Source organism: Fusarium phalaenopsidis, assembly GCF_050370095.1.
Source record: "Fusarium phalaenopsidis strain FUZ10S chromosome Unknown contig_32296, whole genome shotgun sequence".
Lineage (NCBI taxonomy): Eukaryota > Fungi > Ascomycota > Sordariomycetes > Hypocreales > Nectriaceae > Fusarium > Fusarium phalaenopsidis.
The window spans coordinates 2,638,761-2,666,173 of NW_028145408.1; the positions used below are offsets into that span (position 1 = coordinate 2,638,761).

At 55.1% G+C, this 27,413-nt stretch overlaps 3 protein-coding genes across 3 annotated transcripts; 2 read left to right on the forward strand and 1 right to left on the reverse strand.

Moving 5' to 3' along the window:
* Window positions 1-244: 244 nt before the first annotated feature.
* On the forward strand, window positions 245-1,639 carry LRP88_06404 (uncharacterized protein; the record flags this gene model as incomplete). Its single annotated transcript, XM_083242943.1, has 3 exons — window positions 245-433; window positions 487-1,049; window positions 1,105-1,639. 3 exons carry the CDS (start codon window positions 245-247, stop codon window positions 1,637-1,639), a joined length of 1,287 nt encoding a protein of 428 aa, XP_083101879.1.
* Window positions 1,640-2,554: 915 nt separating this feature from the next.
* LRP88_06405 (Palmitoyltransferase PFA3) lies at window positions 2,555-4,233 on the forward strand (the record flags this gene model as incomplete). Its single annotated transcript, XM_083242944.1, has 2 exons — window positions 2,555-2,711; window positions 2,762-4,233. 2 exons carry the CDS (start codon window positions 2,555-2,557, stop codon window positions 4,231-4,233), a joined length of 1,629 nt encoding a protein of 542 aa, XP_083101880.1.
* Window positions 4,234-6,324: 2,091 nt separating this feature from the next.
* Window positions 6,325-9,708, reverse strand: LRP88_06406 (uncharacterized protein; the record flags this gene model as incomplete). Its single annotated transcript, XM_083242945.1, has 1 exon — window positions 6,325-9,708. One exon carries the CDS (start codon window positions 9,706-9,708, stop codon window positions 6,325-6,327), a length of 3,384 nt encoding a protein of 1,127 aa, XP_083101881.1.
* Window positions 9,709-27,413: the final 17,705 nt, after the last annotated feature.

Below are 27,413 nucleotides of genomic sequence, written 5' to 3' on the forward strand. Positions count from 1 at the left end.
CGCTCTTGCTCATTTGCTCATAAATGCACTGCACTCGCACTGCTCTTCCCCTCGCCAACCGTGAACCCTGCATCACACATTCTGCTGCTTCACAGGCAAAACATCTGCTTCTCCTCAAGCACAACAAACACCTGTGACCACAAAGCAACACACCTGCTATCACCAACAAAACATTTGCTATCATCAAGCGTACACCTTCTATCGCTGACGATCACCTACTAACCGCTCGCTACAATCAATCACGATGCCTTCTGGTCTTCAGGCCGACGGCACGTTCATGTGCAAGCCGTGCCAGATCAGGTTCCCGACCTGGGAGCGGCTCCTCAAGCACAAAGACATAATGCGGCGGGCCGGTAAGGCCAAACATATTCATTGCAAGTTCTGCGGCATGGACTTCAAGACCGAGGTGGCTCATATGACGCACATCCACCAGGTTAGTGATCTCTCTCCCCAGGAAACGACAAATGCAGTGCTAACCTGACGCAGAGCCACCCCCAAGCACAGGATCTTCAGTGTCCAGGATGTCACCAGGGCCCGTTCGCCAAACTGGGTGGCCTCCTCCACCATATCCAGAACGAGTGCAGTACCCTGGATGTTTCGTTCCTAGAGCGCCTTCGTGAGGAGAAGATGGAGTTTGCTACCCAACTCCAGGCCATCACCAACGAGCCCGTCAAGGCAAACTACGGACACTACATGCCTGCCGCTAGTGGTGGCGGCTACGACTACGGGGACGTTGAGAGCAAGATCGAAGCCTTTAAGCTTAAGAAGAAGGAGTTCCCCGATCTCTGCAAGCCAGAGTCCACCGTCGACCACACCGACAACAAGGAGAACATTGCGCCCTGGGAGTGGGATTCGGGCAAGACGCTGTTCCCTGACGCACCCCCGGCGCAGAAGCCTACAAAAGAACAGCTGGAGGCTGCTGCTGCTCCGGGGCCACAGGACTGGGATGAATGGCTGAATGTTAATGATCCAACCCATCTCAAGTTCAACGTTGCCCGGTACTACCAGTCAATCATTGACAAGTACACCTGCCCCGTCACAGGATGCGGGTAAGTCACTTCTTTCTGGTTTCCAATGAAGAGTGCAAACACTGACTATGAACAGAAAAACCTTCAAGAACTCCCGCGCCATCATCGGACATCTCAAGTCGCCAGCTCACTCGGGAACCAAGTACCGCTGCCCCTATTGCCTCCGGACTTTCAACTCGCTTGCCGCCATCACTTCGCATGCAGAGGACAGTAGTGTCAGATGCCGGATGCGCGAAACTGACACGTATGGTGCCTTGATCGACCAGCTGACAGGTGGGCTGGCGGATGTCTCTTTTCGCCGCCATGATGACGGCACTGTCAAGTATGAGGTTTCCAAGAACTTCCGCCGCAAGGAGCCAGAGCTTTCCAAGCCTCAGCCACCCAAGGCTAAGGATCCAGAGCCTGTTAAGCCCGAGCCTCCTAAGTCTCAGCCGTTCAAGCCCCTCAAGACTGAACTGCTCAAGCCAGAGCCTTCCAAGTCTCAACCCCTCAAGACAGAGCTCTCCAAGCCTATGCCCCTCAAGGCCGAGCTGCTCAAGACTAAGCAGTTCGAGCCTAGCGTCAAGGCGATTGAGATTGATCCTTGGACTGGCAGCCAGATCACCCGGTAAAGTGCTAAATCATCTATTCTCTGTCAAGTGTTTCGAAGCGTCAAGGTATTAAAGGCTGGCATGGTTGCGGAGTTGCGGAGAAACGGATTTGCATGCGAGGTTGATGAGTTTTTGGGAGGGGATACCAGCGAAACGGCCACGCAAGAATAAGAGCAAGGCCCATGAATTAATGAGTTAGCATTGCTTTAATTGACATCGTATTCGCAATTAAAGGTGGTTTGTCTGCTAGCAGCCATAGATTGCACTGCACGTGTTAGTCTGAGGTTGGTGAAGATGACGGACATGTAGTGGATGTCAAAGCCCCAAAAAAATAAAAACTGCCAAGCCTACAGATGATAACGTGACACAAAAACGTCTGCCGTAGAATCTGTATCTGTAATTGTATCAGCTATTCAATGCATTTACTCGCAAGCATAAACGGCATAATCGAGTTGATACACGCGTTGATTGAGGCGGAGTTCCCACCAAAACCCGTTGAACGGAGCGGAGCCATTCCCATCCCTTCCTTGTGGAACCCACGGGCCCGGAGACGCTGGAGGCAAGCCCCTGATGACCTAAGCTCTCTCTTTCTAATTTCGAGATAATCCGCCAGCTTACCACAGCCTCAGCCTCCGTCACCACTTCGTTATTTCATCTTTTGACGAGTCGGTACGAGCAGTCACGGGGAGGCCCAAGACGCCGCGGCTGATTCCGTCCATTTGAACACCTGGCCCGGCATTCCGAGTCGCGATCCGATAGCTTCTGGCGATAGCTTCACCCTTGTTAGACGCCGACCGCTTTGTCCCCTGTTCGAATGTCATGACAGCCGCGAGTCCCGTCGATGATCAATATTTGTTAAGAGCGAAGAATCCGCGATAAATAGACAATCCCTTTTTCACAATTCAACCCCGCGAGCGAGACGAGAAAGCGACGACCATGGCGGCGACGGCTCGTCGATGGGCGCGCAAGATGGAGCGGGCGTGCTGCACGTTTGCGACATACTTTCCCCTCGTGTTTGTCTATGGATTGACAACATGGGCTGTGTGGGTTGTTGTCAATGTCGGTAGCGCCAGTCGGAAGAGTAGCTGGAGAGGTATGTCACCACCTGGGATGAATAGATGGCGATAACTAACAACCTTGGAGGCAACGGCTCTTCTGCCGTCGGCGTCGCCCTCTACCTCTTACTCAACTGGTGCTACACCACGGCCGTCTTTACTCCCCCCGGCTCCACGACGAACGATATGGGCTACGGCCTCCTCCCTACGCAGAATGCGCCTCCGGCCACGTCTTACACCGTCAAGAGCAACGGCGAGTTGCGATTCTGCAAGAAGTGCCAAGCCCGCAAGCCCGATCGCGCCCACCACTGCTCCACGTGCCGCCGATGCGTACTCAAGATGGATCACCACTGTCCTTGGCTGGCTACTTGCATTGGTCTGCGCAACCACAAGGCCTTCCTGCTGTTCCTCATCTACACCACGCTCTTCTGCTTCTGGGACTTTGCTGTTAGCGGCTCCTGGGTGTGGTATGAGGCACTAGAGGAGCAGGACTATAGCGAGAGCTTCATGCCTGTCAACTTCATCATGCTGAGCGTCATTAGCGGTATCATCAGCATTGTCGTTGGAGCGTTTACTGGATGGCATATTCATCTCGCCATGCGCGGCCAGACTACGATTGAGTGTTTGGAGAAGACGCGGTATCTTTCTCCGCTGCGTAAGGCGTACAACACCGCACATGATCCTGCCAACCATCTTCCTCAGGGCGCTCAGCAGTTTGTCGACTTTCACACCAATGCCTTGCCTGGAATTACACGGCCCGAAGAGGGTGAGGAGCGTCGTACGCAGGAGCTGCCTCGGACGTATCCCCCTGATGGTTCGCACCCTGTTCAGATGTCGTATGCCCAGCGAGAACGAGAGCAGAGGCAAAAACGTTACGAGGAATATCTTGATGAACAAGACTCTGAGAAGCTGCCCAATGTTTTCGATCTCGGCTGGAAGCGCAATCTTCTACATCTGTTGGGCCCAACTCCCGCTCTCTGGTTCTTCCCTGTCTGCAACACAACCGGAGACGGTTGGACATGGGAGGCGAGCAGCAAGTGGCTCGAGGCACGGGATAAGCTCCGTGCTGAGCGTGAGGAGCAAAGGCTCCGCGAGGTCAACGCCGGCTGGGGATCCCCTGATGACATTCCCGACATTCCTGAGCGACCAACCGGCGCAGGACGACATTTTTCACCCAGCCCTCAGCTTGCGGGTAACAAGCCCTTGAGCAAGGCGGACCGAGTCCTCGGACGTGATCCCAACCTCTACGCCGACGCGACGCAGAACGTGCCTATGCGGCGGCTGAGCCCTCGAGGTCGGACATTAGAGGATGAGCTCGCGGATCTGGACGATGAGGATGACGACTTCATGGATGATGCCAACGACGATAAGAAGCTGAGTCCTGGTGCCTTCACATCCGAAGCCCAGCGCCGCGAAGAAGCTGAGAACCGGGCCATGGACGTCGTTACTAACGGCAACTGGGGTCGCGGCGGTGCAAGTGGCATGCTTCGTAAGGGGGGTTCGCAGACAAGTCTCAACCGGACACCGAGTCCCAGATTCCAAGACGAGGGTGTCGATTAGAAGAAAGACCATCTGTTTTTCTCTCCTTTATACGTGTATGCGAAGCGTGTGGCATGAGAAGCAAAAAAAAGAGGACCGATATGTGTTTTTTTTATCACGACAGGGAACTTTGTCATGAGCTGCGGAGTTAATACGTGTGTATGTGTTTTCGACTATAACTTTTTTCCTCTTCTGGCACAAGATATATTTGTAATCTCCTTGTTATTCTTGTTGTCTTTTTTTTCTTGGTTCTTGGGTTTTCAAGGGGGGGAGATGAGAGATGTATGAATATGACTCCAAATACCATCTATCTTTACCTAGTCTTATCCTTTCTCATGACTCGGGAATGTTTGTTGGCTCAGGATTTTAAAAAACGGCCTTTTGTCCGAAATTGATGATCCTCCGTCCCTGATCTACAAAATCCTTTTCTTGCCCTTTGGTCGATCTTTTGGACCCTGAATCTCACCGCCAGTTTTCGTGAGTTTATAGTCTTGAACTCAACTTGACCGCCTCATGAGATCAAAGCTACAAGACTCTCGTGATGCCATACACACCCGTATCTCAACCCTCACCGCTTCACCGAGAATAACCAACCTCTATCACCCCGCAGAACGACAATCTCTACCCCCCTCGCTTCCTCCAAGGGTCCCCGATCTACCGAGATCGACCAAGGTTGTGTGGAGAGAGGGGCGTATAACACACACACCCCCTACCATTCGGCGCGACGCCGATGAAAGGGAAATAGATCAGACGAACAAATGCTAAATCGTACCACATTTCCACTCGTATCTTGTTTTTTGCCTTGCGCGGAATTAAGTCCCCCCTGGTTAGTGTGGAGATTAACGAGAGTTAGTCGAAACAAGGATTCGTGTGTTATCTGTACATCACAGCGGAGGTTTCACCTTTTTGTAGTGTGTTGAGAATATTCATTTCATTCATCGTCATTTCAAAAGGTCTGTAAAATGAAACAGACAGAAGGAAAACGCCTAGCCTAAAGTACGCCCATACTCAAAAAGGGGTAAGAAAGAGAGACGCCCTCCCTACCCAGACCAAAACTTTCAGAGGTGGCCCCCAGATGATGTCGTGTGTAGCGTGAGCCACCGGTATGTGTACATCATGATTTCCCCAATGTCGATCCCCAAGTTGAAAAAGAAAAGATGCTCCGTTTCGTTCCCTGAAAGCGGCCTCCAATGAGGAGATTCCCCAACTGTTCCCACCACCGTCTCGTGCCTTTGTTTCGCAGTGACCTCGTTCGCTCGCCTTGACACGTCCTGTCCATTTCGTCCCCGTTGCGTTCAAGGTTTCAAAACATCATGTCGTAAAACAAGCAGCCAGTGACAAGAGTGTGTGAAGAATCAAGAAAAATGAGCTTTTCAGCAGAACAAGAACAAAAGTCCCAAGCGGTTGGTTGGTTTCCCTGCCTTGTGCCAGTCTATAAAATACGTTGTGATTCCGGTTCCAGTGCAATGCTAGTTTCCTTTGACGCTCCCAAAAACACGGCCAAGCGTGGTATATGCAGACTCCTTTTTCATTCCCATATCCCAAGTAAGAATTCCCTGTCCTGTATTGCGTGTGTGTGTGTGTGTGTGTGCTTTCCCCAATAGATAACATAGAGAAAAAAAAAAGACAAAAATTGAAACCAAGATGACCCAACACCTATCCACGCTCAAGGGGGTATTCATCCATCTTTAGATTTTTTTTTCATGCGCCGTTGTTTTGACAAAGGGAATCGTTGTGCACCAAGTGGTGCTGTTGAAGAAAAAAAAGGGGTTGTTGAAACGTTTCAACCCAAATAGTAAAGAGACAAGAAAAGAAGCGAAGAGAACGGGTGTGGTTTCAGCCATGAGAGCCACAACTCCCTAGGCAATCCCACCGCCTGTCGCGCCCGGATCCTCTGGGGATCATGGGATAGAAATGCGGGATCGAGGTGAATGCTCTGCTGGCCAAAGACCAACACCCAGAATTCGTTGTCGAGGATGGTATCCAGTCGGTCGAATCGCGGCTTCGGCGCGTTCGTGTCGAATCCAAGAAACAAATAGTAATAATATGTCCAAGAAGTAGTAGTAGTGGTAGTAGTAGAAACATGTTCGTACAGATGAAATCGCTAAATCATCAATAACTGTCAAAGCTCGTCTTCTCTGAGCTTGACTTCTCGATCGTACTTTTAGGGCTGGTGTTGATCCGGCTAAACACCTTGCCACCCAGACGGTTCAGCTTGTTGCCGCCGTCCTGGGCGCGTCGAGGTGCGTCAATCAACTTCTTTTCGACCGGGTCTACCTTGATCTTGCAGAAGAGCTTGGAGAACAGGTACTGGTCGCCAGCGTGGTTGAGGAGAGGCAGGGTTCGGTATCCTTGCTTCAGGTTGGTGAGCTTGGCCGTGTATGTCGCCACTGCTGGTCGCTCGTTGTAGCTCTCACCGTCGGCTGAGAGCTTGACTGACCATCGCACAAAGACGAGATCGGGGTGCTTTGTCGTCACCCGGAACTTGAAATGCTTATCAAACATAGGGTTAAAGCCATTCTCGGGCTTGATATCCGTCTGGACCTTGGGTGGCGAATCGGGCTCGAGGGACAGGATACATTCCGACTCCTTCTTGTCTCGCTTGTCGTTGGCGTGGAACACCTCAACTTCGACGTAGGGGTTGATCGACTTGTTGGCGGGGAGGTTGGCAGGCCGCATGAGTTGCTGAGCCGAGATGACATCGATGCTGAACGTCACGACGCTGCGCTCCTTCTTACCCTCTGCGATGTCAGAATTGTATGGGAGAACCTGGATATCGCGAAGCTCTGCGGGCTTCAGAACGTAACCAGAGTAGTCCTTGCCACCGTCAAACATGGCGCGGTTAAGCTGCATTCCGAGGTCAAACGTCTGCCAATTGAGAGCCGCCATCTGCACACCGCGGCGCCAGTAGATGAGGGGGTCGAAGTTGTTCGAGGTGATGCGGGTTCGGTCGGGGTAGACTCGCATCATGTACCGCATGTTGTGAATGTCGAGCGCCATCTTCTGCTCCTTGGTGCGAGAGTGCTTGGCAAAGCTCGCCTCCATGAAAGAGAAGATGTGGTTGTACTGCTTCGCGTCCACGGTATCAAATCCGGAGAACTTGACACCTGCACAGTACACACCCAAGTCACCGAGCACCTTGACCGTCTTGTTGGGCGCCTTCTTGGCTGCCTGTTCGGCTCCACTCTCGTTGTCGCTCGTGCTGCTGCTCATCATGTCCTGGACCTGACCTTCGGTGATTGTGTTGACGCGCGTCTTGCTGACCAGCCTGCGGGTCGAGTGGCTGGGCGTGAGCATCGGGCTCTGGGGGAGAGACTGCGAGGGCATGATAGCAGCGCTATCGGGGACGGTCGGTCGGATCATGGGCGAGTTCAGGCTGTTGCCTCGGCGTCTACCCCTGAAGTCGTTGCCAGCGGAGACAACCTCCTCCTTAATCTGCGGCTTCTTGACCTTGATCAGGACACGTTCCATAAGCTCCGAAGGGGAGGGGAGCTTGTCGGGGAACGCGTCAAGGGTCTCCGTCACCAGCCTTGAGCCGAAACAATCCTTAATAATTTCGACCATGGTGGCCTGCTGACTGGGGCTGCAGTGGACTTCCAGGGAGATCCACAGAGGAAACTTGGACTTGATGAAGGCGTACTTGTTAATCGTTGTCATGACCTCCTTGAAGCTAATCGAGGTCGTCATGGTACGTCCGTGGTTGACCTCGGGCTGGCCATTGTAGCCATCCCAGCAGTCAACCTCGACACACCGGCAGCCTCGGACCAGGGCCGAGATGTAGCCCTCAACGCTGGACTGGCCAGCAACTTGTCGACCGAGGAGATAAGTGTTGTGGGAGCTCGAGATAAAGTATTCGTTCATGGGGCGATCGAGGGTGTACTCCTGGGGCTCAGGGGCGATCGGGCCATTGTCCTCCGAAGTAAGAAAGCCTACAAACGCGGCTTCCGACATGATCTGGGCGTTCTCGGCAGTGTCGACTTCGTCAGTCCGATATCGGCGGCTGTAGCGAGAGAAGAGCTTCTCCCAAGAGGCCCGGTTAGAATCAACATCCTCGCCCTGCTCATCACGGAGGAAATCTAGAAACTCGGTCAGGGTGAGGCCCAGCTCAGGGTTAGCAGCAATGCTACGGATGATGCGCTGAACATCCGTCCTTTGCTTCATCCGCCGCACAAAGTCCTTGAACTCGGTAAAGTTGAGCTTCTGGCGTCTTCGAGAGTCGGCTAGGTGAAAGTTGACCTCGAGTGTTGACTGGGAGCTGCAGATGTGAAGGCTCTGGCACACCCGCTTGACACCTGCAATGTCAAGCTCCTCCTGATCGGTGCCACGAGGCGAATCGCCAAACTCCCTGGTCATCTCGCTTTGCCAGTACTGGGCAATAGCCCGGTCGTTAAAGGCCATCAGAGAAGTCATGAGCTCCTGTCGATACCTGAGCATGGCGTCGAGGAATTGCGTCCAAAGGATCCGGCTGGCAATATTGTCGGTAACAATGTGCAGGAACTTCGTCTTGGAGCTCTCGGGAACGGTGTAGATGATGGTGAACCAGTTATCCGAGAGGTTCTTGTCAGCCTCGGTGATTTGGGCCATTCCAAAGTCGAGGATGTATTGCTGAATGTCAGAGTCTGTCCGAATCTCCCTGATCTCGTCCACGTGCAGTGACTTGTGGGGGCGAGCAGGGTCCCAGGACAGCTTGTTCGTTTCTGTTTCGTAAATAAGATTGATCTTCCTTGGTCGGGCTTTCCTTGAAACTTTCAAGACGCTGCTTCCATTGCGGAGCTCAGCCGGGAGCACAGGGCCAGCCATAGCACCAGCACTTCCGCTAATGGAACCGTGGGTACTGTTGGCCGAGGAAGTGTAGACGGCACCGTCCAGGCCAACAAAGGAGATGGAGTCATCAGGTACAAACTCTACCTCCTCGTCCGTATCAGTCAAGACACTGTTCTCAGGGGGCGCCGTGGCATTGCTGTCACTGCGTCTCCTCAAGATACTAGGTCCCACACTTCCATCACGGCTGGCCGGGGCGGCAGAAGATTGTCGTCTCCTACTCGTGGCGAATCGATGAGCTCGGTTTGAGAGGCGACGCATGATACTCCTGTTGCCTCCAACTGCTTCCGACATTGCACTGGGGTTGCTGGTCAAGCTCTGCCCTGATGAGTTCTCGCTCATCTTGCGGAACAGCACCGACTCGGGAAGCTGGAAGCTGGAAGGAAAGACCTCCTCCTCCCGCCCTCGCATGGGCTCAGGTGAGGGCTGGGCGGAGGAATTTGTGGTCAGGACGGCTGTGTCGGGAGACATGATGGGTGAGCCCTGCTGTGAATTTGAGGCAACAGATGAGGCGCTGATGGCCGACATGGGGATGGGGACTGGTTGTGTATGAGACGGGAAGGTCGTCTGGACCTGGGTGAGGTGAGAGCGTGTTAATGAGGACATGTCGGATAGTTTGTGAAGAGAAGTGGTAGTCAATGTGTTTTTTGAGTCGAGATCTGAGCTGAGCGACATGATTGTGCTGGGAGTGGTGCTTGCACTACAAGAACGAGAAGAGTCGCATCCGAAGGTTGCATTGACATATATAAGAGCTCAGGCAGAATGGAGAGCCATGGTGGAACGTCTGGCCTGGGGGTAACAATGAGAGGCGCGGATTGCGGGGAAGAGGCTGCGGAAGCCGATCCCTCGTGGAGCGGCTGTCAACCTGGGGTACAGCCAGTGTTGGACAGGATGCCGGGGGTCCAGGGCCAGGACGCAGAGAGAGGGAGCGCAGGTAATGAATGCAGATGCAGGGACGGAGACAGGACAAAGCGCTGCTGGGGTGGACCACGGGGGTCAGCGAAGTCGAGGAGCACGCGGAGAACTAGGTAGGTCTTGTCGAGGCCGATCTGAGGCGCGGTGATGTGCCAAGTTCGCGGCAGCGTGGTGAGCTGGCAGCTGGTGGGATATGCAGGTGGCTCTTTTGGGGCCGCCTCGGGGTTGCTGGATCAAGCAAGCAAGAGTGACGGCGTTCGTCCTGGGTCAGGCAGGCAACTGCAGCACAGCGCAGAGGTTCAAGGTCCAGAGAATGAAGGGAACTGGGGGCGTCCGTCGAGGGCCACGGGTTGGAGCTGCTGCTGCTGCTTCAATCTGCAAACGCGTCGCGAGAAGCAAGCTTGGAGAAACCGGGAATAACGGCAGCACCGACAACGTCCTGCGCTGGGGGTCCTTTTTTCGAGATGCGACAGTCGCAAACAGGATTGCGACGAGGGAGGCGGAAGAGAAGGGCGAATCGACGCAATTCGAGTCGTGGTCGTCAAAGATTTCCGAGGAGCCACAGGCTCGACGAGAAGAGTCTCACAAGGGAAGCTCGAGGGTCGAGGTCAAGAAAGGCGAGTTCGCTGAGTCACCCAAACGTCAAAGGAAGTTGGCCGACAAGTCGAAGATCGCAGTGAATCGCAAGAATGCTGGGCGATTGCAATTAAGCGGGAGCTTTCTGACAGAGGTATCACGAGGTGAGCCGAGTGATGCTGATGGAGAAGAGAATCGGAGTTTGCCTGTGCCGGTCTAGGAGTCGGTTGTTTCTTTGAAGCAGAGCGGTGCTATGGCAGACAAGAAGAGAGAAAGGCGAGAGGTAGGTTGTCAATGGGAAAGTTGGTGGTGGAGCGGGAGGGGTAGAAAAGATAGTTTAGGTGTGGGAGGGGGGGAGTCCAGGTAGTAATAAGTAGCTCGAGGCGGTGGGTGGGAGAAGAATAGGCCAAGTTTTGGCAAGATAGGAGGACCAAGGCGAAAAAGAAACGAGCCCGAAGAGAAAAAAAAAAAAAGGCAATTCCCCCCTAATGTGCGGCGGGCAAGGGAGGGAGGAAGCTTCAAAGTATGCTGGCGTCCTTTTAGGCGCGCGGAGAGCGGGCGAGACTCTAGAAAGCTAATGTCAAGAGAGCTAGTAGAGGAGAAGCTGCTGGATGGGTGTGGTGGGCAGCGGGAGCGTCTTGTATGCGGCGCTGCACTGGGCTGTTTGGGCTTGGATTCTTGGGCTGGGGGCCGGGAAATTATGGCGGGAGGGACTGGCAGCCAAGAGTGTTTTTTCTTTATTTGGAGCGCCCATCAAGGAGTGCGGAGTTTGGCTAAGTTGACACGAGGAGATGATGGGATGGGCTCTGATCTTCTGGCTGTGCTTTGCTGTGCCAGTGTGAGGTGTCTTGTCTGTACCTGTGTCCGTGCCTGTGCCTGTGCCTGTAACAGATGTATACCTACTCCTACTACTCCTACTCCTGCTCTTACCTACTCCGCTGTCTTAGCTGGCGGCCCAGGTTGTCAATCTCAAGTCAGGAGGAGCCTGGGAGCGGCAGAGGGACGTGGAAGACACAGCATCAAAGTGGGTGAGGGCAGGGCAGGGTGAGGGTGAGGGTGAGAGTGACCAGGGAGGCTTTGGTGATTGATTTGACTGGGATTGGGACTTGGACAAGTACGTACAGCCTTTTTTTTTTTTTTTTGCCCTTTCCCTCGACTTTTTTTTTGCTGTGGAAGAAGAGACAGACCGGGGTGGACACTGGAGAGACTGGGGGAAGCGACCAGGGGGGGGGTGTCTGATTTGCAAAGTCGATAGAGCGGAGGAGGGTCAAGGGGGAGGCAAATGGTTGGGCCCTGACCTTGTGCGAAAGCATGTATGTCCCGTCCAGTGCAGTGCAGTGTAGTAGAGCTTGGGTTGGGTTGTCGTGGGAGACTCAGACCAAGACTTGACTTCCAACCACCAGGGAGACAGAGTTTCGCAACTCTCGCAGGGAGACGGAGCGGAGAGGGAAATGAGTCCATCAGACTAGCCAAGAAACCTCGACCTGCTCCAAAAGGTCCGAGGCGAGGCGCAACGTCGAAGCCAAACCAAGACAATGTTACGCCCGGTACAAGAGGCGGCCACGGCATGTCTGTTAAACTGATCAACCCAAAGATTGACCGACAAAAACCCTGCCCGCTGCTGGCATGGATAATACGTACGTAGGTACGTCGTGAGGAGAAGGGCGTCAGAATAATCAGAATCAGTCAGTCCAGTCCCGAGGACTGCGTAGCGCAATGTGCAAGGGAGGGGGTAATGGGCGGGCAAGGACAAGACGGAAGAACAGGGCGGACGGACCAGCCAAGGCACGGACAAGACAGGGCTGGAGAGAAGGGGGGCAGTCATACCAGCCCAGTTGACGGCTCCGTACACAGTAGGTAACATGGGGGGACAGCGCAAGCAGAGCAGAGCCAGAAATGGCAGAGGATCACTAAACCACAGGGCAGTGGGAGCGAAGCATCAGTGCAGCGCAGCGTTGCGCAGGCCCAGCGAAAGCGAATGGCAACGTCAAAGTGCCAGGGATAGCATGCCCAGCAAGGGTATGGACAAGGGCGGGAGGCGAGGGCGTTGAGAGAGGCGTGGGACGAAAAAGGTTGGCGGTGTGGATTGAAAACAAGCTGCCCTTGAGCGTGGGAGCTGGGACAGGCAGCGCGTGGGATGGGGAACGGAACGTGGGAAAATGACGATGGATGGGCCAACGAGTCCGCAGATGCCAGATGTACGTAGATGTACCAATCCTCCCTGCGAATTGGCCAATATTGGGGACCGTTGCAGCAACTCGGCAGTCCTCTCTGAGGCATGATGGGTCCCCGAAAGCGAGGGGAGGGGGGCAATCAGTCAATCAATCAATGGACGACGGATGGATTGGCTTGGATTGAGGCTTGGGCGGGACTGGGACTCGGGGCTCGGCCGTCAGATGGACGCCATGGATCATGGATCGTGGCTCCACCGTTTTCTTTCAATTCAGTGTCTGTCTGTTCTGGCCCCCCTTCTTCCGGCGCTGGGACTGGCCTGGAGAAGGAGGAAAACGTGAAGGGGGCTGGCTAGCATCACAACTGTAACTAAACTGGCTTTCTCGTCTATTCGGAGTGCGGCAGTGTGTGTACCGACCCGACACTGCGAGTCGAGCTAATGCCTTGGGTGGGGACACGCCATCATCATCATCATCCATCATCATGCTTGCGATTCCATCGTTGCTGATGGCTCGGCAATGCCTGTGCAACATGAGACGTCCCGCTTGCCTTCACCGCTCTGCTCGGCGCATCTCCAGTAGCTACTACTCTAGATGATCCCAAGGGAGACGGGACAAGACACAAAACATGGAGAGATAGAGATGGGCGCCACGGGTCTGAGCTGCAAGTCGATCAATCATAATGAGACGATCATGCCAACCCAATCCCGGGGCCGAGGCGCGAACCCTCTCGTTCCTGACTAGACTCGCTGTCTGACAAGGAGATGAAGACAAGATGCATTGATATGAGCTGATGGACACCCGCGATGGACCTGGTTGGCCGTTGCAGAGCTGCTTGATGATGAGCAACCACCTAAGAATGACGATGCGACAAGCCGTCTTACCCAGCTCCCTTTGCTCGGCACTACCGTGATAGCAAAGTTTTCCTGGACGTCAACTCTGCAGAGCCCAAAGCTAGCGATAAAAGCCAAGATATGGCCGCCGGGCAAGTCAGGCCGGATACGGCTGGCCGAGAGGGGCAAAGGGGGTGAAAAAGTCTGTATGGGTTGGGGTTTTTTGAGTTCAACTTCAGCTGTTGCAAGGTAGGTCTCAGATTCAAACCGAGTAAACAGTTGAGAGGTCCAGAGTAGCAGCAGCATGGCTTGCTTGTTTGTTTGTTTTTTCCAACGTTTGCGCTCGGCTCCTCATTGTTGTTTTCTTTGTCTCATCTCTCCTACCTCTCGGCACGGGTTCTTTACTTTTTTTTTTTTGGTCTTGGCCATCGTCAACTCCGGCCGTTTCTTAGCCCAGATCCCTGATTGGGTTCCGCAGAAACAGGGACGAAAGTCAGAAAGAAACGTGATCACGAGGCGAGAAAAAAACGACGAGACAGGAACCCAAGCAAACAAGCGAAGCTTTCTAAGCTTACTTCAGGCATAGTCAGCGGGAAAAAAAAGAGGGCAGGGGAGGCTAGTGCCCGTCCGTCAGGGCCAGCAGCTTCGTTAGGCCACGAGTTACGAGGTTGCTTGGCCTCACCATGCCCTTTCGAGGAGTCATTGACAGCAGCCGGGCCGTCAATAATCTTGGGTAAGCGTCCATCGTGATCCGGGCCCGGGTACGGAGTACATAGTCGCAGAAAAAAGAACAATTCCACGACAGGGGAGGCCAGCGGACTCCGTCCTTAGACGACCTCCAACGCCCGCAGCCAGCTACGCGTACAGTACCCGGCTCCGCGCTTGATTGTCGCCGTGGTCGCGCGTACCTTTCCTCTTGCCGAGCCATGTGTCCGACGCCGGCCCAGCGACAGGGTCTGCCAATCATTTGCCACCTTATTTGCGGTCAGAGGTACAGTACAGATGCCCCCCGGCCGTCGCATGGCGGGAGGCGACTCTCGGTCTCGGTAGCGAAGAGTTGAGCCCCCGGGGCCACTGCAAGTTTCCAAGTCTGTCTGTGCCATAAAAATCTGTTAGCAAGAGGGCAGAGGATCCTGTGCCCTACCATCCGAATGCATTAGGGGCTGAGCCTCGCAAGCTGGCGCCTGGACGGCGGCTTGGGCGGTCCAGCTCCGCGTCGCGCCCCAGAGCAACGTAGCGTAGCGTTGGCAAGCTGGTCGAGCATCTGAGCCTGAGCGAGCAATGACCTCAGTCTGACACGATGTATGGAGCCCCGATGTCCTTTTTTATTCCAGCCAACCCGAGCGGATGGAAATTGGCCATTGAACGGGGCCAGCTCGCTCCAGAGCAAAGACTTGAAACGAGGGTGACGATAATTTAGATCGACCAACAAGCAGCAGGTTGTCACAGAGGCGAAATTGAAGCCCGTGACCACTGCGTTGCTTAGATAAGGCTCGCAGGGATGGCAGTTCCGGGGAGCAATCTAGCACGGAAGGCTCACCTCCAGCAATTGGAACTTGCCGTTGGGAATGGAGGTCTAGGGGAGAATGCGACATTCGCGGCTCTGGTTAGAATACCTGAAGCATCAGCTATACGACAACAGAATCGGGTAAATTAGCTCTTGAAATATCCAGAAACTTCCGTCATAGTTAGAATGCCATCTTTAATAAGTTGTATATCGTTGTTGCTTAATGTTGTTTCTCCTATTCGTCCCATGCCCACAGCGTTGAAACTCATCGAGTTTGTTGGTCGCTCTTACCTCTTTTTTACCTAGACCCCGCAAGGCACAGACGAGCCCTCACCTGCCCGCTTACCGGTCTGTTGGATGTTTCAACAATTTCCGCCCCAATATTCCCAGCCTCAGTCACACATCCACCGCCCATCAATACCACAGTTCTCATATTGACCCTTTCGTGGTACAACCTCTTGGCTCAGCATCTCAGAGGAAGCCATTTGACCGTCCCCAGGCATTTCGATCCTTCTCGTCACTACCTGCCCTTACAAAGGATCGTATCCACCATGACTAGTGTTTTTACTTTTGTCCAACGCTCGTTCAGCTGCCACGCCCACACCTCAGTGTCGGCAGGGAATCCAGGTGTAGACCAGTGAGCGGCTTGTTTGAGGTGCTGTTAGCCTCAACCCCAGTACGTGAACACGACAGAGAGCTGCCATAGCGCACGTTGCTGACTAGGGCACTCGTCGTGACCATCGTATCCACCGTCACGGGAGCCGGGTCATCTTCCTCACATCTCCCCGGCAAGCCTTTGTTATTAACCCTGCCCTGCCCTCGCTAGAGGCCTGCACAGTCTCGTTCTCGAAAAGCAGGCGCCATCCGTATTCCTCTGCCCAAGGCTGAGGAACGAGGCTCCATGGCTATGGCCGCATTGGGCTTCATCTTGTCGAAAGTGCAGATTACGACGTTGGAGGGTACCCAGATATTCGGTCAGGAGGGACAGGGTTTACTCGGATAGGGCACCGCACTCATGCACGACGGTAAATTTAGACACGATTCCGATCGCTCTCTCTTGCTGGGTCGCTCCAGTGACCCCAAGATGATGCCCTGCTGAGCGTTCATCACCGACCGATGAGCAAGACATATCCGACCACCAGAGTGACGTGGCAGCGTTCTCTCCGACCGTTACAGATCTCGAAACGCGGCGCAGTCGTCCTCACCGACGATGCAGCATACATTGCCCGACCACCTGCCACGAGTGGAGAGTGGAATAGCCACATCCTCCTCCTTCTCACCTGTCGGCTCCCGCCTCGTCTTCCCCGTCCCTATCCTCATCGCGGTGCCCTCGGCTCCTTGGCCCAAGGACAATCAAGGGGCGGCGTAATTATGACTCCCAGACGTGCCCAGACGCGAGGGGGTGGCCAGACGGGTCAGACGCCGGCCTAGAAAATCGTGTGGGGAAGAAGCCAATCGCGTCCTTGACCCAGGTGGACGGATTGAGAAGCGTCATGAGCCAAAAGTTTCTGGCAGCAAAGTGCCCGAGACCTAGAGCCTCAGTGCCCCAGAATACCAGGTCCTGGGTCCCAGACGTCTATCCCACATTCCGCCATCATCTGTCGACATATCGCCAGCGCGCCATGTGATTTGACGGAGCACTCAATCTGTTGGACCCGACACATCTTGAAACAAACGCCTGGGACAGCCAACAACGGAATGAGATCATCATCTTGTCGATCCTCTGGCGCCGACTCCCGCCTTTCTTCCAGGGCCCCCAAGCAACGGACAGGGGGCCGACGAGGGGACCCGGCCTTGTCGGAGTCTGCCTTGGGGTGTGCGCTTAGAAAAGGCCGGCTGCAGCCCGCCTGTCGTTGTGGGGACCCCCAGCTATCGCTATCTCGGCCGTAGAATACGGAGCACAGCACGTATGCCCGTCCGTACCTGGCCGGCCATCTTGGATGATGGGCGCCCTCCCCCGCTTTCTCGTCACGAACATTCGGTGCAGCGACATGCTCTGCAGCCTTGTCAGGCATCCTCTGCCCCTGATGCGATGTTGTCGGTATTATGATAATCCTCTCCATCTCCCGACCAGCCACAAGTGCTGCAAACGGTCTCTTGATCTGTGACATGGCGGCTGAGCTACCAAAGTCTGCTGGCCAAGTATGCTGGCGATGTGCTGTCGATCCCGCAGCGGTTCATTCGGCCTCGGATGCCGTGTTGCGGTCAGTTGAAGCCGCTCCGTGCCTCATGGCCTCGGGAGTGCTCCAAGGTCCCATTGCGGGGTCCTGTGGGTGAGCCTGCGAACTATGGACTGTGTCTTTGTCTGTACACCGACATTTTACACAATCAGGCATCATATGGTCACGAGGAACAGATGGCTCCGGACCCTAAGCTGCAACAGAGCCAGAGACGCCAGCCATGGCGGCACGAGCATATCACATCCGGTGTGCTGGAAGTCGCTGTCGCTTGCGCTGGTGATAGGGTACATGTTGATAGCCCTGGCGGCTCGCGCGACACGAGCTTCTGAGCACCCAAAAGCAAAGACGCTGTCGAATCCGAGCAGCTGGGCCAGCCACAGCCGCCAGGGAGGCTCTGATTTGCTGCCAAGGGAGCGAGGACTCGGAGCTGCGGTACGTGGGGGAGAGCGATGACGTCTTTGGCACTCTGTCTGTCCAATCGGCTGAGACATCCAATAGTGCCGATGCCCGGCCCCTAGGGGATCTCAAGGGGCCCGTTGTGAGACATGGGGCCGCCGTCTCCTGGCACTTCTGATGAGGCCCTTGAGCCCTTGAGCCCCTGGACCAGCGAGGCTTCTGAGTGTCTCGGCACGGCGAGTTACGGTGCAGGCTGCTGACCCTTCGTTCCATCTTCCATCAGCCTTGTGTGGTGTTTTAAGCATCAAGATAACCAGCACTGCCCCTCCCGATCGGATTACCCACACCTTACGAACAAATTCACCCGAGAATGGCTCGATGCGCCGCGAAAATACGACATCACTCGACGCCCTCGCAAGCCTCACTCAATGGCAGCGGGAAACCAAACATGCCAACCAAGCAAACAAGATTGACGGCGGAAAGAAGAGGGTGGCCGAAAGGGTGACATGACGCGATTGACGGGTGACGTAGGAGATCTCACTTCTCAGATAGCGACGATGGACGACGCGGGGGTGCAGAGCAGCATCTCAAAGCAGTTGATCCCCCCCTCCACCTGCATGCGAAGGTCACACGGCGAGCTTGTCAGTGGTCGTGATGGCATTCTCGAAGCTCGTCAGGGACGTCGTGACCCGGCCGTTGTTGGGGGGCATGCTACTGACTGACGTGGCTGTTCTAGCAGCAAACGGATCGTCCTGGTCAAATCAACCTCAAGGGGCAGGCACCGTATCGTGTCTCCTTTGAAACAGAAGCTCACAGCTTGACCCGTTGCAGCGGAACTGCTCACAAGGTCCCTCCACGCGCAGGTGTCGTCTCTCCTTCTCCATCACAAAAGAGGGGCAGCGTCTCGGCCGCGTCGGCCATTGCCCTAATAAGCGTTCCCCAAGCTGCGGCCCGGCCGGAGCCCTTACGTATCCTTCGTCGAGACGGCGGTATAGATGCAAAAGACGCTGCCAAGAATGTTCCATGGATCCGACGTTCCGGATGAGGTTATCACGCGGTCTTCAGGGGGCGCGTTCTATCGTATTACCGCTCTTTGTCTACTTCTTGCTTTCAGGATCGCCATCTCGGTTGCGGGATGGATTTCGTATTCAAAGGCCGTTTGTTTGTCGCGCTCGGTTTGCGGTCCTGCATGGCTGGCTCTACCTTCAGGGGCTACCCACCTTAAGCTGGGCACTACGTCGTAGATGCCAAGCCGCAGGTCTGCCAAGCGGTCTTGGGACCACGCTTTGAGGCTAGCTACCCGTCATATTATGCCTCTCGGGCATTGGCACGGCCGGTTTGCCAGTGGCCCAAGATACGGTGCTCTCGCACACGACAAGAGAGAGGATGCCGACAATTCCGTTCCAAGACTTACACCCAACACGCCCTCAATTTCAACTAGTATACGATGGGCTGAGTCCACGTGCCCTCCCCCAAGCACGTCAAGCAGATCGACCCCCTTGAGCGACGGGAGCCAACCACAGCGAGCCAAGCCTCTGCGGCATGCAATCAGCGTCTGTGTCAAAGCCCAGACACCTGCTTGTCGCCTACATCTGGCAGTTTCCTGCGTCACAGTCGGCTTGCTTTTCAACAAGGACTCAACGTGTCGTCCAATTTCGCCATGCAGCCTATCGCGTCATTCCGGGCGGGCACCTGATGTGCTGCAGCCATGCAATGCTATGCCAGCGAGAAGTGGCACAGCGTCAGACCCGTGAGATTGGCCCGCGTCAACTCGGGGTTTGCTTCTATCACACGAAGGCCCTTGTGAGCCACGCGAACTCTCCATCGAGACAAGACCCTGGTCGAGGCCGCAGCGGGCAGCAGCTCTCAGAAACCACTGGGCCGCGCGAGGCGAGCTTTCATTGCTCCCTTGGGTCCGCCTCAGGTATGTGTCGGCCTTTGAACGAGCACGTTGTTGACCGCAATTTCGATTCTTACCCGAAAACGCGAACGCGGGTGGAGGAACTGGCTCGATGACGGTCCAAGAGGTCCTTATTGCGCTTGCTATCTGAGGGACTATCTACCCTAGGACTGTACGGATGCTCTATCACAGAGCCGCACATGGAGCAGGGACAAGTGACCCAAGCTCGGTTCAGAACATAGTAGTCAACTCAATCTTATCCAGCTTATCTCGGCCCAGCGCTTCTATCTGAGGCAATATCACACCCAAGTCGTGGTTCGAATCATCAGTTGCTCGTGCCATCAAGATAAATCGCGCCTCAATATCCTCCTTTCCACCTGCATCCCCCGCGCTGCGTTGCTTAAACAGCATGCGCTTTGGGTACCAGGAGGGGGCCGGCCTGCGCCTTGACACCTCCCGGCTCTCCCTATCGGGCAACTTCATCTGGCCACATCCTGGTATACAGGAGCCACACTGGAGGCTGTGATGTGATACGCAAAATCATCCCGCGCTGACGGGCATATCATTTGGACTGATCCAGACCACACGGTGGGAGGTGCAGAATGATGCTGCGGGAGTGCCCGTCCATTGCGCGCCTGCCGCTGCATCCCGCACATCTCCAAAGAACTCATGGATTGGATAGGAGGGCTACAGCCGTTTTGGGCGGACCATGCGAGTTGCGGGTTGGAGACGGCTGACTAGTCCACGGTCAATCACAGCACCTGCCCTATCCTCAGAGCGGCATCACCCCGGCAGGCATTGCTATTTGACGACGACGATGCTTCAAAGCGGCAGCGATCCGTTAAGACATCACGAGGAATCAACAAGCGTCGGGGATCGCGGCCGGCAAACGGGCCGGTAACTAGATCGTCGAGACAGCGCTCTGTTTATCTGCAACCCTATTCAAGAGGTCTCTCAAGTGCGCGAGAGCTGATCCGTGAACTTGACTCTGCGTTTTGGCAATATATTGCTCAGTCTCCACATTCTGTTGGTGTTGCTGGCCTCAATTGCTCTGTCCAGTCCAGAATCTAGGGCCATCTGACGCACGGGGCAAAGGCGGCATGTTGAGCTTCTCGGATGACTCGAGTCAAGTCCTAGCCTCGTGGCCTCTTTACACGAAATGAGGGTTCGTATTTCCCGTTGCATGCATCCTTCTAACAAGCCATGTAGATGAGCTCAAGTCGGGCGCGGCCGACGCAGGAGAGAGCGTGGCTGCACCGTCGGGACTGCAATTCAAGTTGGCATCACTGCCGAGATTCATATGCCTATGAAAGCGTTCCTGGTTCACCGAGTCTCGAGGATGAGCTGGGATCATGAAGAGTAGACCCTCAAGGGTCGACAGTCCCGAGCTTGTGGGAAGGAGGCAATATATTCGCAACACGCACTTGGATCAGGTAGTGCAAGGGCTTACACAGACATCTGCCTTAATGTGCAAAAAACAGACCACAGGGAGGGCTCGGTGTTGCCCCCTTTCGGCGGACAACCAACCGGACGCGCACCTATTTGCCGGTAGGCTCACCCGGCGCCCCAGGGAATTGCAAAGGGCGACATGACGACCAACTTCAAAACACGCCCCTTTGTGCCCTTGCTGAGGGCGGGGCGCTTGGGCCTGCTGCACATCATTGATGCGAAGCAAAGCAAGGGGCCTCCTGGCCGCCGTGGGGAAGTGCGAGGTAGAGTAGCAGCGTCGTCGTAGGAACTTTGCAAGGTCGGATTCGAGTTGTTACGGTATGATTACGACTCTTTCGAATCGAGGTTTCCGAAAGAGTAGCTCAGAGGAACCATGCTGACAACGTTTGCTAGCGGCTATGGAGGCCAGGCCAGGCCCAATTTCACGGGACCGATCCCCGGGGCATCAAAGCGTTGGTCTGGTTGGGCTGAGGCGCCAATGTTTGTTAGCGTCCGCGGCATTCAACGCGCTGGGAGATTGATGGCTCTGCTCTGCCGTGAGCTTGTTGGGTTTCTGCCCTGCAACATCCATCTCATACACGCACGCACGCACGCACACACGGACAGGTTTTTTGCCTCAAAAACGCTGTACAACAGAACGAGGCAACGGCATGCTGTGACACGATGCACAGGAGCACGGCGCAATCACATCAACGCCAGGTGATAAGACGTCCTATAGCATCACGACGTCTGTACACCGCTGAGACATCCAGGTGACCGGCTCGTCCGAAATGGACAAAGAATGCCGTCGACGCCATCTCCTATTCGCAAAGCGAAATCGAGCCGCCAAGAAGCCACATTGGGAGTGAGGGCACCCAGCTTGCATCGGGCATCATGAGACTGGCCCTCATTTCGGAACGACACTCCTGGACAGCCTTTTGATGGCATCTCCTCTGCCCAAGCCAGGTCAACACCCCGTTGAGCCACATCGGGATGTGGAATCCGCTCCACATTGCGCCAGGTGTCTCGTTTCTGGCCGTTTCGAAATCCTGGATGAGACCCAGCTTCGTACACTTGACTTTGGGACAAACCGTTGGCCTTGCTGGACCCCCTTGCCCTTCCCTGCCCTTCCCTGCCCTGCCTGCTGCTTGCTTGTGCTTAATGCTGTTGGGTGTTGGGCCGAAAACCTTTTTCCAGATCATGATCCCTACCTCACATCCATCCACGCCGGGGCTCTGGTCTGCGACATGCTGTTGGCTTCGAGGCTCAGCCTTCTAGAATCCTTCTTGAAGGCCCATGGTTTCGGAACCCCTGAAGACGGTGGCGCTGGCATTTGATTGGCGTCGGCCGCTGGCGGTGAGCGCATGGCTATTCCAGGGATCGTCGATCATTCTCCGCAAGTAACGGACCTGGAACCTTGCCTGGAGCTGGCTGGCCTGCGTTGGCGGTTTGATTGTCCTGAATATTCGGGCGGCCCACCACAAACCTGGATGGAGATCCTGTCACCATGGGCATTTTTGGCACATCAACGCCAGCCTTGTCGTTAGTCTTGCGCGCACACCAGCCGCGCGCTGTGACTGAGCGGCAGACTGAGCGACGACATCTCGACTATGACAAGTCAATTTCACCGCGCGCATGTCACCATCGAGCTTATGCTAGCGCCAATGTCAGAGCAAGCCTGCTTTGACAAGGCAGGCGACGTTGCACTCTGCCGCCTTCAACTCGGGCCTTAGCCGCATCCGCGGCGAAATGAGCTGTCTAAGACGAAACAACTCGACTCGGCTTTCTTGAGCAACAGCTCGACTCGCCCTTATCTCTGATCTCTGTGTGCTGCCTGGACGAGGTGCGCATTCACTCGACCAACTAAGTGGCTGGTTCCCCCAGAGATGCGTATAACCTTAACAGGGTTTGCCCTGCCCGCTCCGAGACAAGAGATGAGAAACTTTACGGATTGCACCCGACGGAATGGCACATTGGCCAGCATCAGGGCAATGGCATCGAGATTGATTTGTTTCCCATGAAGAGCCAAAGTGGCACGGCACAGCCCTGCTTTGCTTTGCTGGCAAATACTCGCTCCACCATGGTCATCCAGTGATGCTTCCATCCTTCAGCCTTGTCGTTCTCACCGTGGATACACCTCGGTCTAGGCGCCAAGGATATCGTCAACCTCCCTTGGTACTCTGGTCAGCTGCACTGCATGTTACCTGCTGGCTGACAATTGCAACCTCGTCTCCCCTGCGGCACAGGATGATCGACTTGCACCGCCTTTTCGGCCGCCATCTTTCACCTCGGTTACTCGAGCGAGTTGGCCCAGTGGTCTCAAAGGGCTGTTGGCAGAAGCGAGTGAGGCTTGCTGGCGTGAAGGAAACTCATCTGGCCAGTTGCAGAGGCTCTTTCGGATGACGGCTGCGCCATAAGTAGACGATTATGGTGGCTCGGGCCGGTCCCATGTGTCGCCTTGCAGGTTGACTGGTCATTTTTGGACGACATATGTAACCCTACAGCTTGACCTCCAGTTCGGCCTGGAACGACTGGGTGTTTGTGCGCCGGGGGCGCGTATGACCGTCCCTGGCGAGTCGCAGCCGGGGAAAGGTAGTACAAGGAACGGCAACCACCAGGTCGGCGCGGCACGGAGGCGAGAGCCCTCAGGGAATCGAGGGCGAGCGGGCGTGGTGGGTAGGCGCCATGCCCATGGTAGCGTATGGGGAATGGAGGTGTGGTTGATCTCCATCCAGCCTCACGGATAGCTGCGGCAAGCCAGCAGCAGCTCACATGGCTTTTGAGGGACAAGCACATGTTATTTCCCTCACCGATCTTGTCTCGACCACCAGCAGGTCAATGATGCAGATGACAATTGACAGAACAGAGAGCAACGGAGAAGAAGCGGCGAGGGCCGGCGACGGCGAGTCCGACTCCGACGCAGCCCTCTCGTCATCAACCCACACACGCATAGCCGGTGTTGGGAATGGCCTCCTGCTGTGTCTGTGTCTGCGTTGTTTGGGTGAAACCTGAGCAGTAACCTCGGCTGACTAAAGAGGGAGTTGAAGGATACAAGGGTGAGATATTGGCTGCTTCTGGAGCCGGCAATGCACTCAATACCGGCGAACGAGCATGATCCGATGGATGTGCAGTGCAGCACAGCACAGCACAGCGAGCATGCCATACATCCATCCCTCGCCATACATTTGGATGCCTACAAAATGGCGGTTGCAGTTCCCGCCTGGTCGGCAAATTGCCGCGAGGAAAGAGACAAGATCAAGATCAGCATCTATCAGCTGAGAAGAGACTGGACTGGACGTGTTCCGACGGGACGCTGGATGCAGGTGAGTTGTCACCGACATGGTCTGGCAGCACTCGACGCCGGTATCAGCCGTGACGTCTCGTGATGGTACAGTATATGGCACACAATGTCATTTCGCCAAAAAGAAAATGACTCTCTTTGGCTCTGGCAGCATCATGTATCGCGGACGTAGCAGTACTTGGTTGCTCAGCTCACCTCACACTCTGCTGCGAAAGGCCATGGATGTGCCACGTCAACTGTCAATGCCATCCGATGTTCATCTAGCCAGACTAGTTGGACGTCAGACCGCGTTTCTTCCGGGCTCAGTGTGGCGCCTGTTTCACGACAGCAAACGCGGGCGGGCGAGGCAGAGGCAGAGGCAGAGGCAGGGGCGAGACTCGCCGAAGGGGCTGCAGACAGACAGGCAGGTGGACAGGCAGGCAGACCTTGAGTCAGACCTTGGCTCACCAAGGAGAGCGACCCGACTCACAGCCCCTGCCTGCAACACCTAAACAGACAGCTCTGTCTGGGGGGAAGCCAGTCAGGACCTCGCATTGAATTAATTTCGCACCAGCCTCACTGAGCATCACGCCATCACTCGCATATTCGTCTGGTCACGTTTCACCGGTGAGGCCAGTCAGCACCTGGGAAGTGTCGAAACATGGGAGCTTTGCCCTGGGAAAGGATTCTCCGACAGGACTCGGGTGTGAAACAGCAATGGAAAAAAGAGTCGGTTCCGAGAAACTGGTCGTAGGTGCGGGGGTGGACCATGTTGGATGGCATTAGTTGAGGGGGGGAGGGGTGTTTATTTTGGTCGGGGCGTAGGAGGTGGCGATGCTATGCTGGGATGACGATGGATACATTGGGGGCGATAAATGAAGAGTTGTAAGAGAAGGGCAAGCAAGTGAGGAGGAAATAACAAAGGAATGGGACAGGACAAGAATTGGGTCCGAGTGGGTTCCATGGATATCCCGGGCTCGAACGGGGGGGCCCGGGAGAGAAGCGCGGACGTCATTCGGAGCTTTGACCCGGGTGGTGTCCCCGGAGGTTTTGAGAAGGAGGCCGGATCGGATAAGATGGATGGCAGTGTTAAGTGGCAGATGGAGGCTCGAGCACGGACAGAGAAGAAGTTGATGACTCCTGGAGAATGGAGCTCAGGCCCCGCCAGCAGACGCACGCTTGTCTGAGACACGGCCAACGGTGTTTTTGAGGGAGATGGAAGGGGTCTCTCAGGGGTGCAGCACAGAGCTGCCAGCAACCATTCACTCTGCTTGGAGTCAGTCTGCTCTGCTTCTTTGTGGGTTCGACTGACGGGGCGGAACCCTGCGCCGGATCCCCTAGATCGGTGTCCACAGAGTTCCCTGAGAAGAGGCTGGGGCTGGAAGAGATCCGGACAATGCTACGTGGACCAGCCGGTGATCTCGGCGCATCAAGGCGCCTACTGCGGCTGCGGCTGCGGCTGCTGGTGTTTCTGTTTCTGCTGCCTTGCCGGACCTCTTTCTTCCACTTTTTCGTTGTCGATGCTCGGCCAACTCGGCCAGCGGAATACGGAGCCGTGGCAGGGCCTCATCGTTGTTGGTGGTGGACCTCGAAACTGTGAGCTGTGCAACGGATATACTATTCATGGCCAGAGAGTCCGGGCTAGCCTAGGCTGTGCTGCGTTTCATGCCGGCAGACAAAGCAAAAAGCAATGCCGGCATCAACGAGTATCAGCCAAGCCCATGGGGTACGCTTGTTGTTGTTGTCGTCGTCGTCGTCGACCAACATGGATCGATGCTGCTCACGCGACACTGGAGAATCACTGGAGCATCCAGATTTCGACCGACATAGCGACATCATCATGCTGTACGGAATATGTGTTGGCACCGCATTCATTCCTTCGCCGACACGCGCAATCGTCAGTCCGTCCCTGCGACTAGCTGTGTGTTACTGCCGTGGTGTCTGATTATGGCGTCGCCGAGGGTCGCAACATGCCGCCGTTTGGCTTGATCCCTTCTCCGGCTGCCTCCTTTCTCGGACGGGCTCATCTTACAGCTGTTGTGCCTGGGCATGAATGACTGTCCAAGCAAGCCGTGCCGGCTTGGCTCATCACCACGGGGCGATAGATTTGCAGATTAAAGCCGTCTCGGCGCATAGTAATGGCATGGCATGACAGTCTATGTCATACCAAAGCGACGAGACGAGCGGCACCCTCTTACAGACAAGACTTGATCGCGTGTTTCGAAGACGGGTATTTGGCCATCCTCGATCATGTCGGTGCCCAGACGAGGACTTTCGCCCGTCAGCAGCTACCCGTGTCCTCCTCGACTAGTCTTGGGGCCTTTGTATCACGGTCAAGTTTACTTCCTGTTTCCTGACTTTCTCGTCTGAGTCTCTTGTTGCCTCGTTTCGGGGGACGCAAAAAAGGTTTGCCTTGCTGTGAGCTTCCGAAGCTCTCTCCGGTGAGCCGGTGAGTCCGGGCGTGACATCATGACTCGAATGATGCCCAGAGTTTCTTGTGAAACCAGTGACAAAGTGAGAATGATCCGTCATTGTTTGTTGCGGTGTAATCTCGAATAGTGAGGCAGGTCCGCGATGTGAGGCCATACCGTTATATGTGATGAGGCACGCCGCGACGTCGAGGCATGTTATTGGATGTGAACTTGGACGAGAACTGAGAGTCACCGGAGATGTCCAGTTTGTTTTCATGCACACGCCCTGTCTTTGTCAGACTCTTTTGGTACTCGGACTGCGTTGTTCGATTACTGTTGCTCTTGTGTAAAGCACCTTCATTATGCGTATTCGTTTCGATGCGGATCGAGAAACTCGATAACGGTCTCTGTCTTGTGATTTGATGGGCATCTGACCACCTGTAACACTTCCACTCCTTGCCACTGCCTGTGGATGAGTGTTCCGCATACTCTGTGAAGATATGTCATGAGACGTGGTGTTAAAATTGTTGATGGCATCTCGAGATTGCCTCGTGTAGGGTAGCTCATTGCACTCGGGTTGTTTCCAAATCCCCACGACACTGCAAGCTGGTTTAACTCTGAATGTAGGTAGCAAAACAAGTAGTGGTCTAACGGGCCCGAATAATTTGTATCTGAAGTTTATCGAGATGAGAGGTGGTTGGTGTTTGGTGTTTGGCTATGTTCAATACCCAGCAAGGAGCAAAATCAGGGGCAACACGTCTAGCACCATCAACCATCACTTCT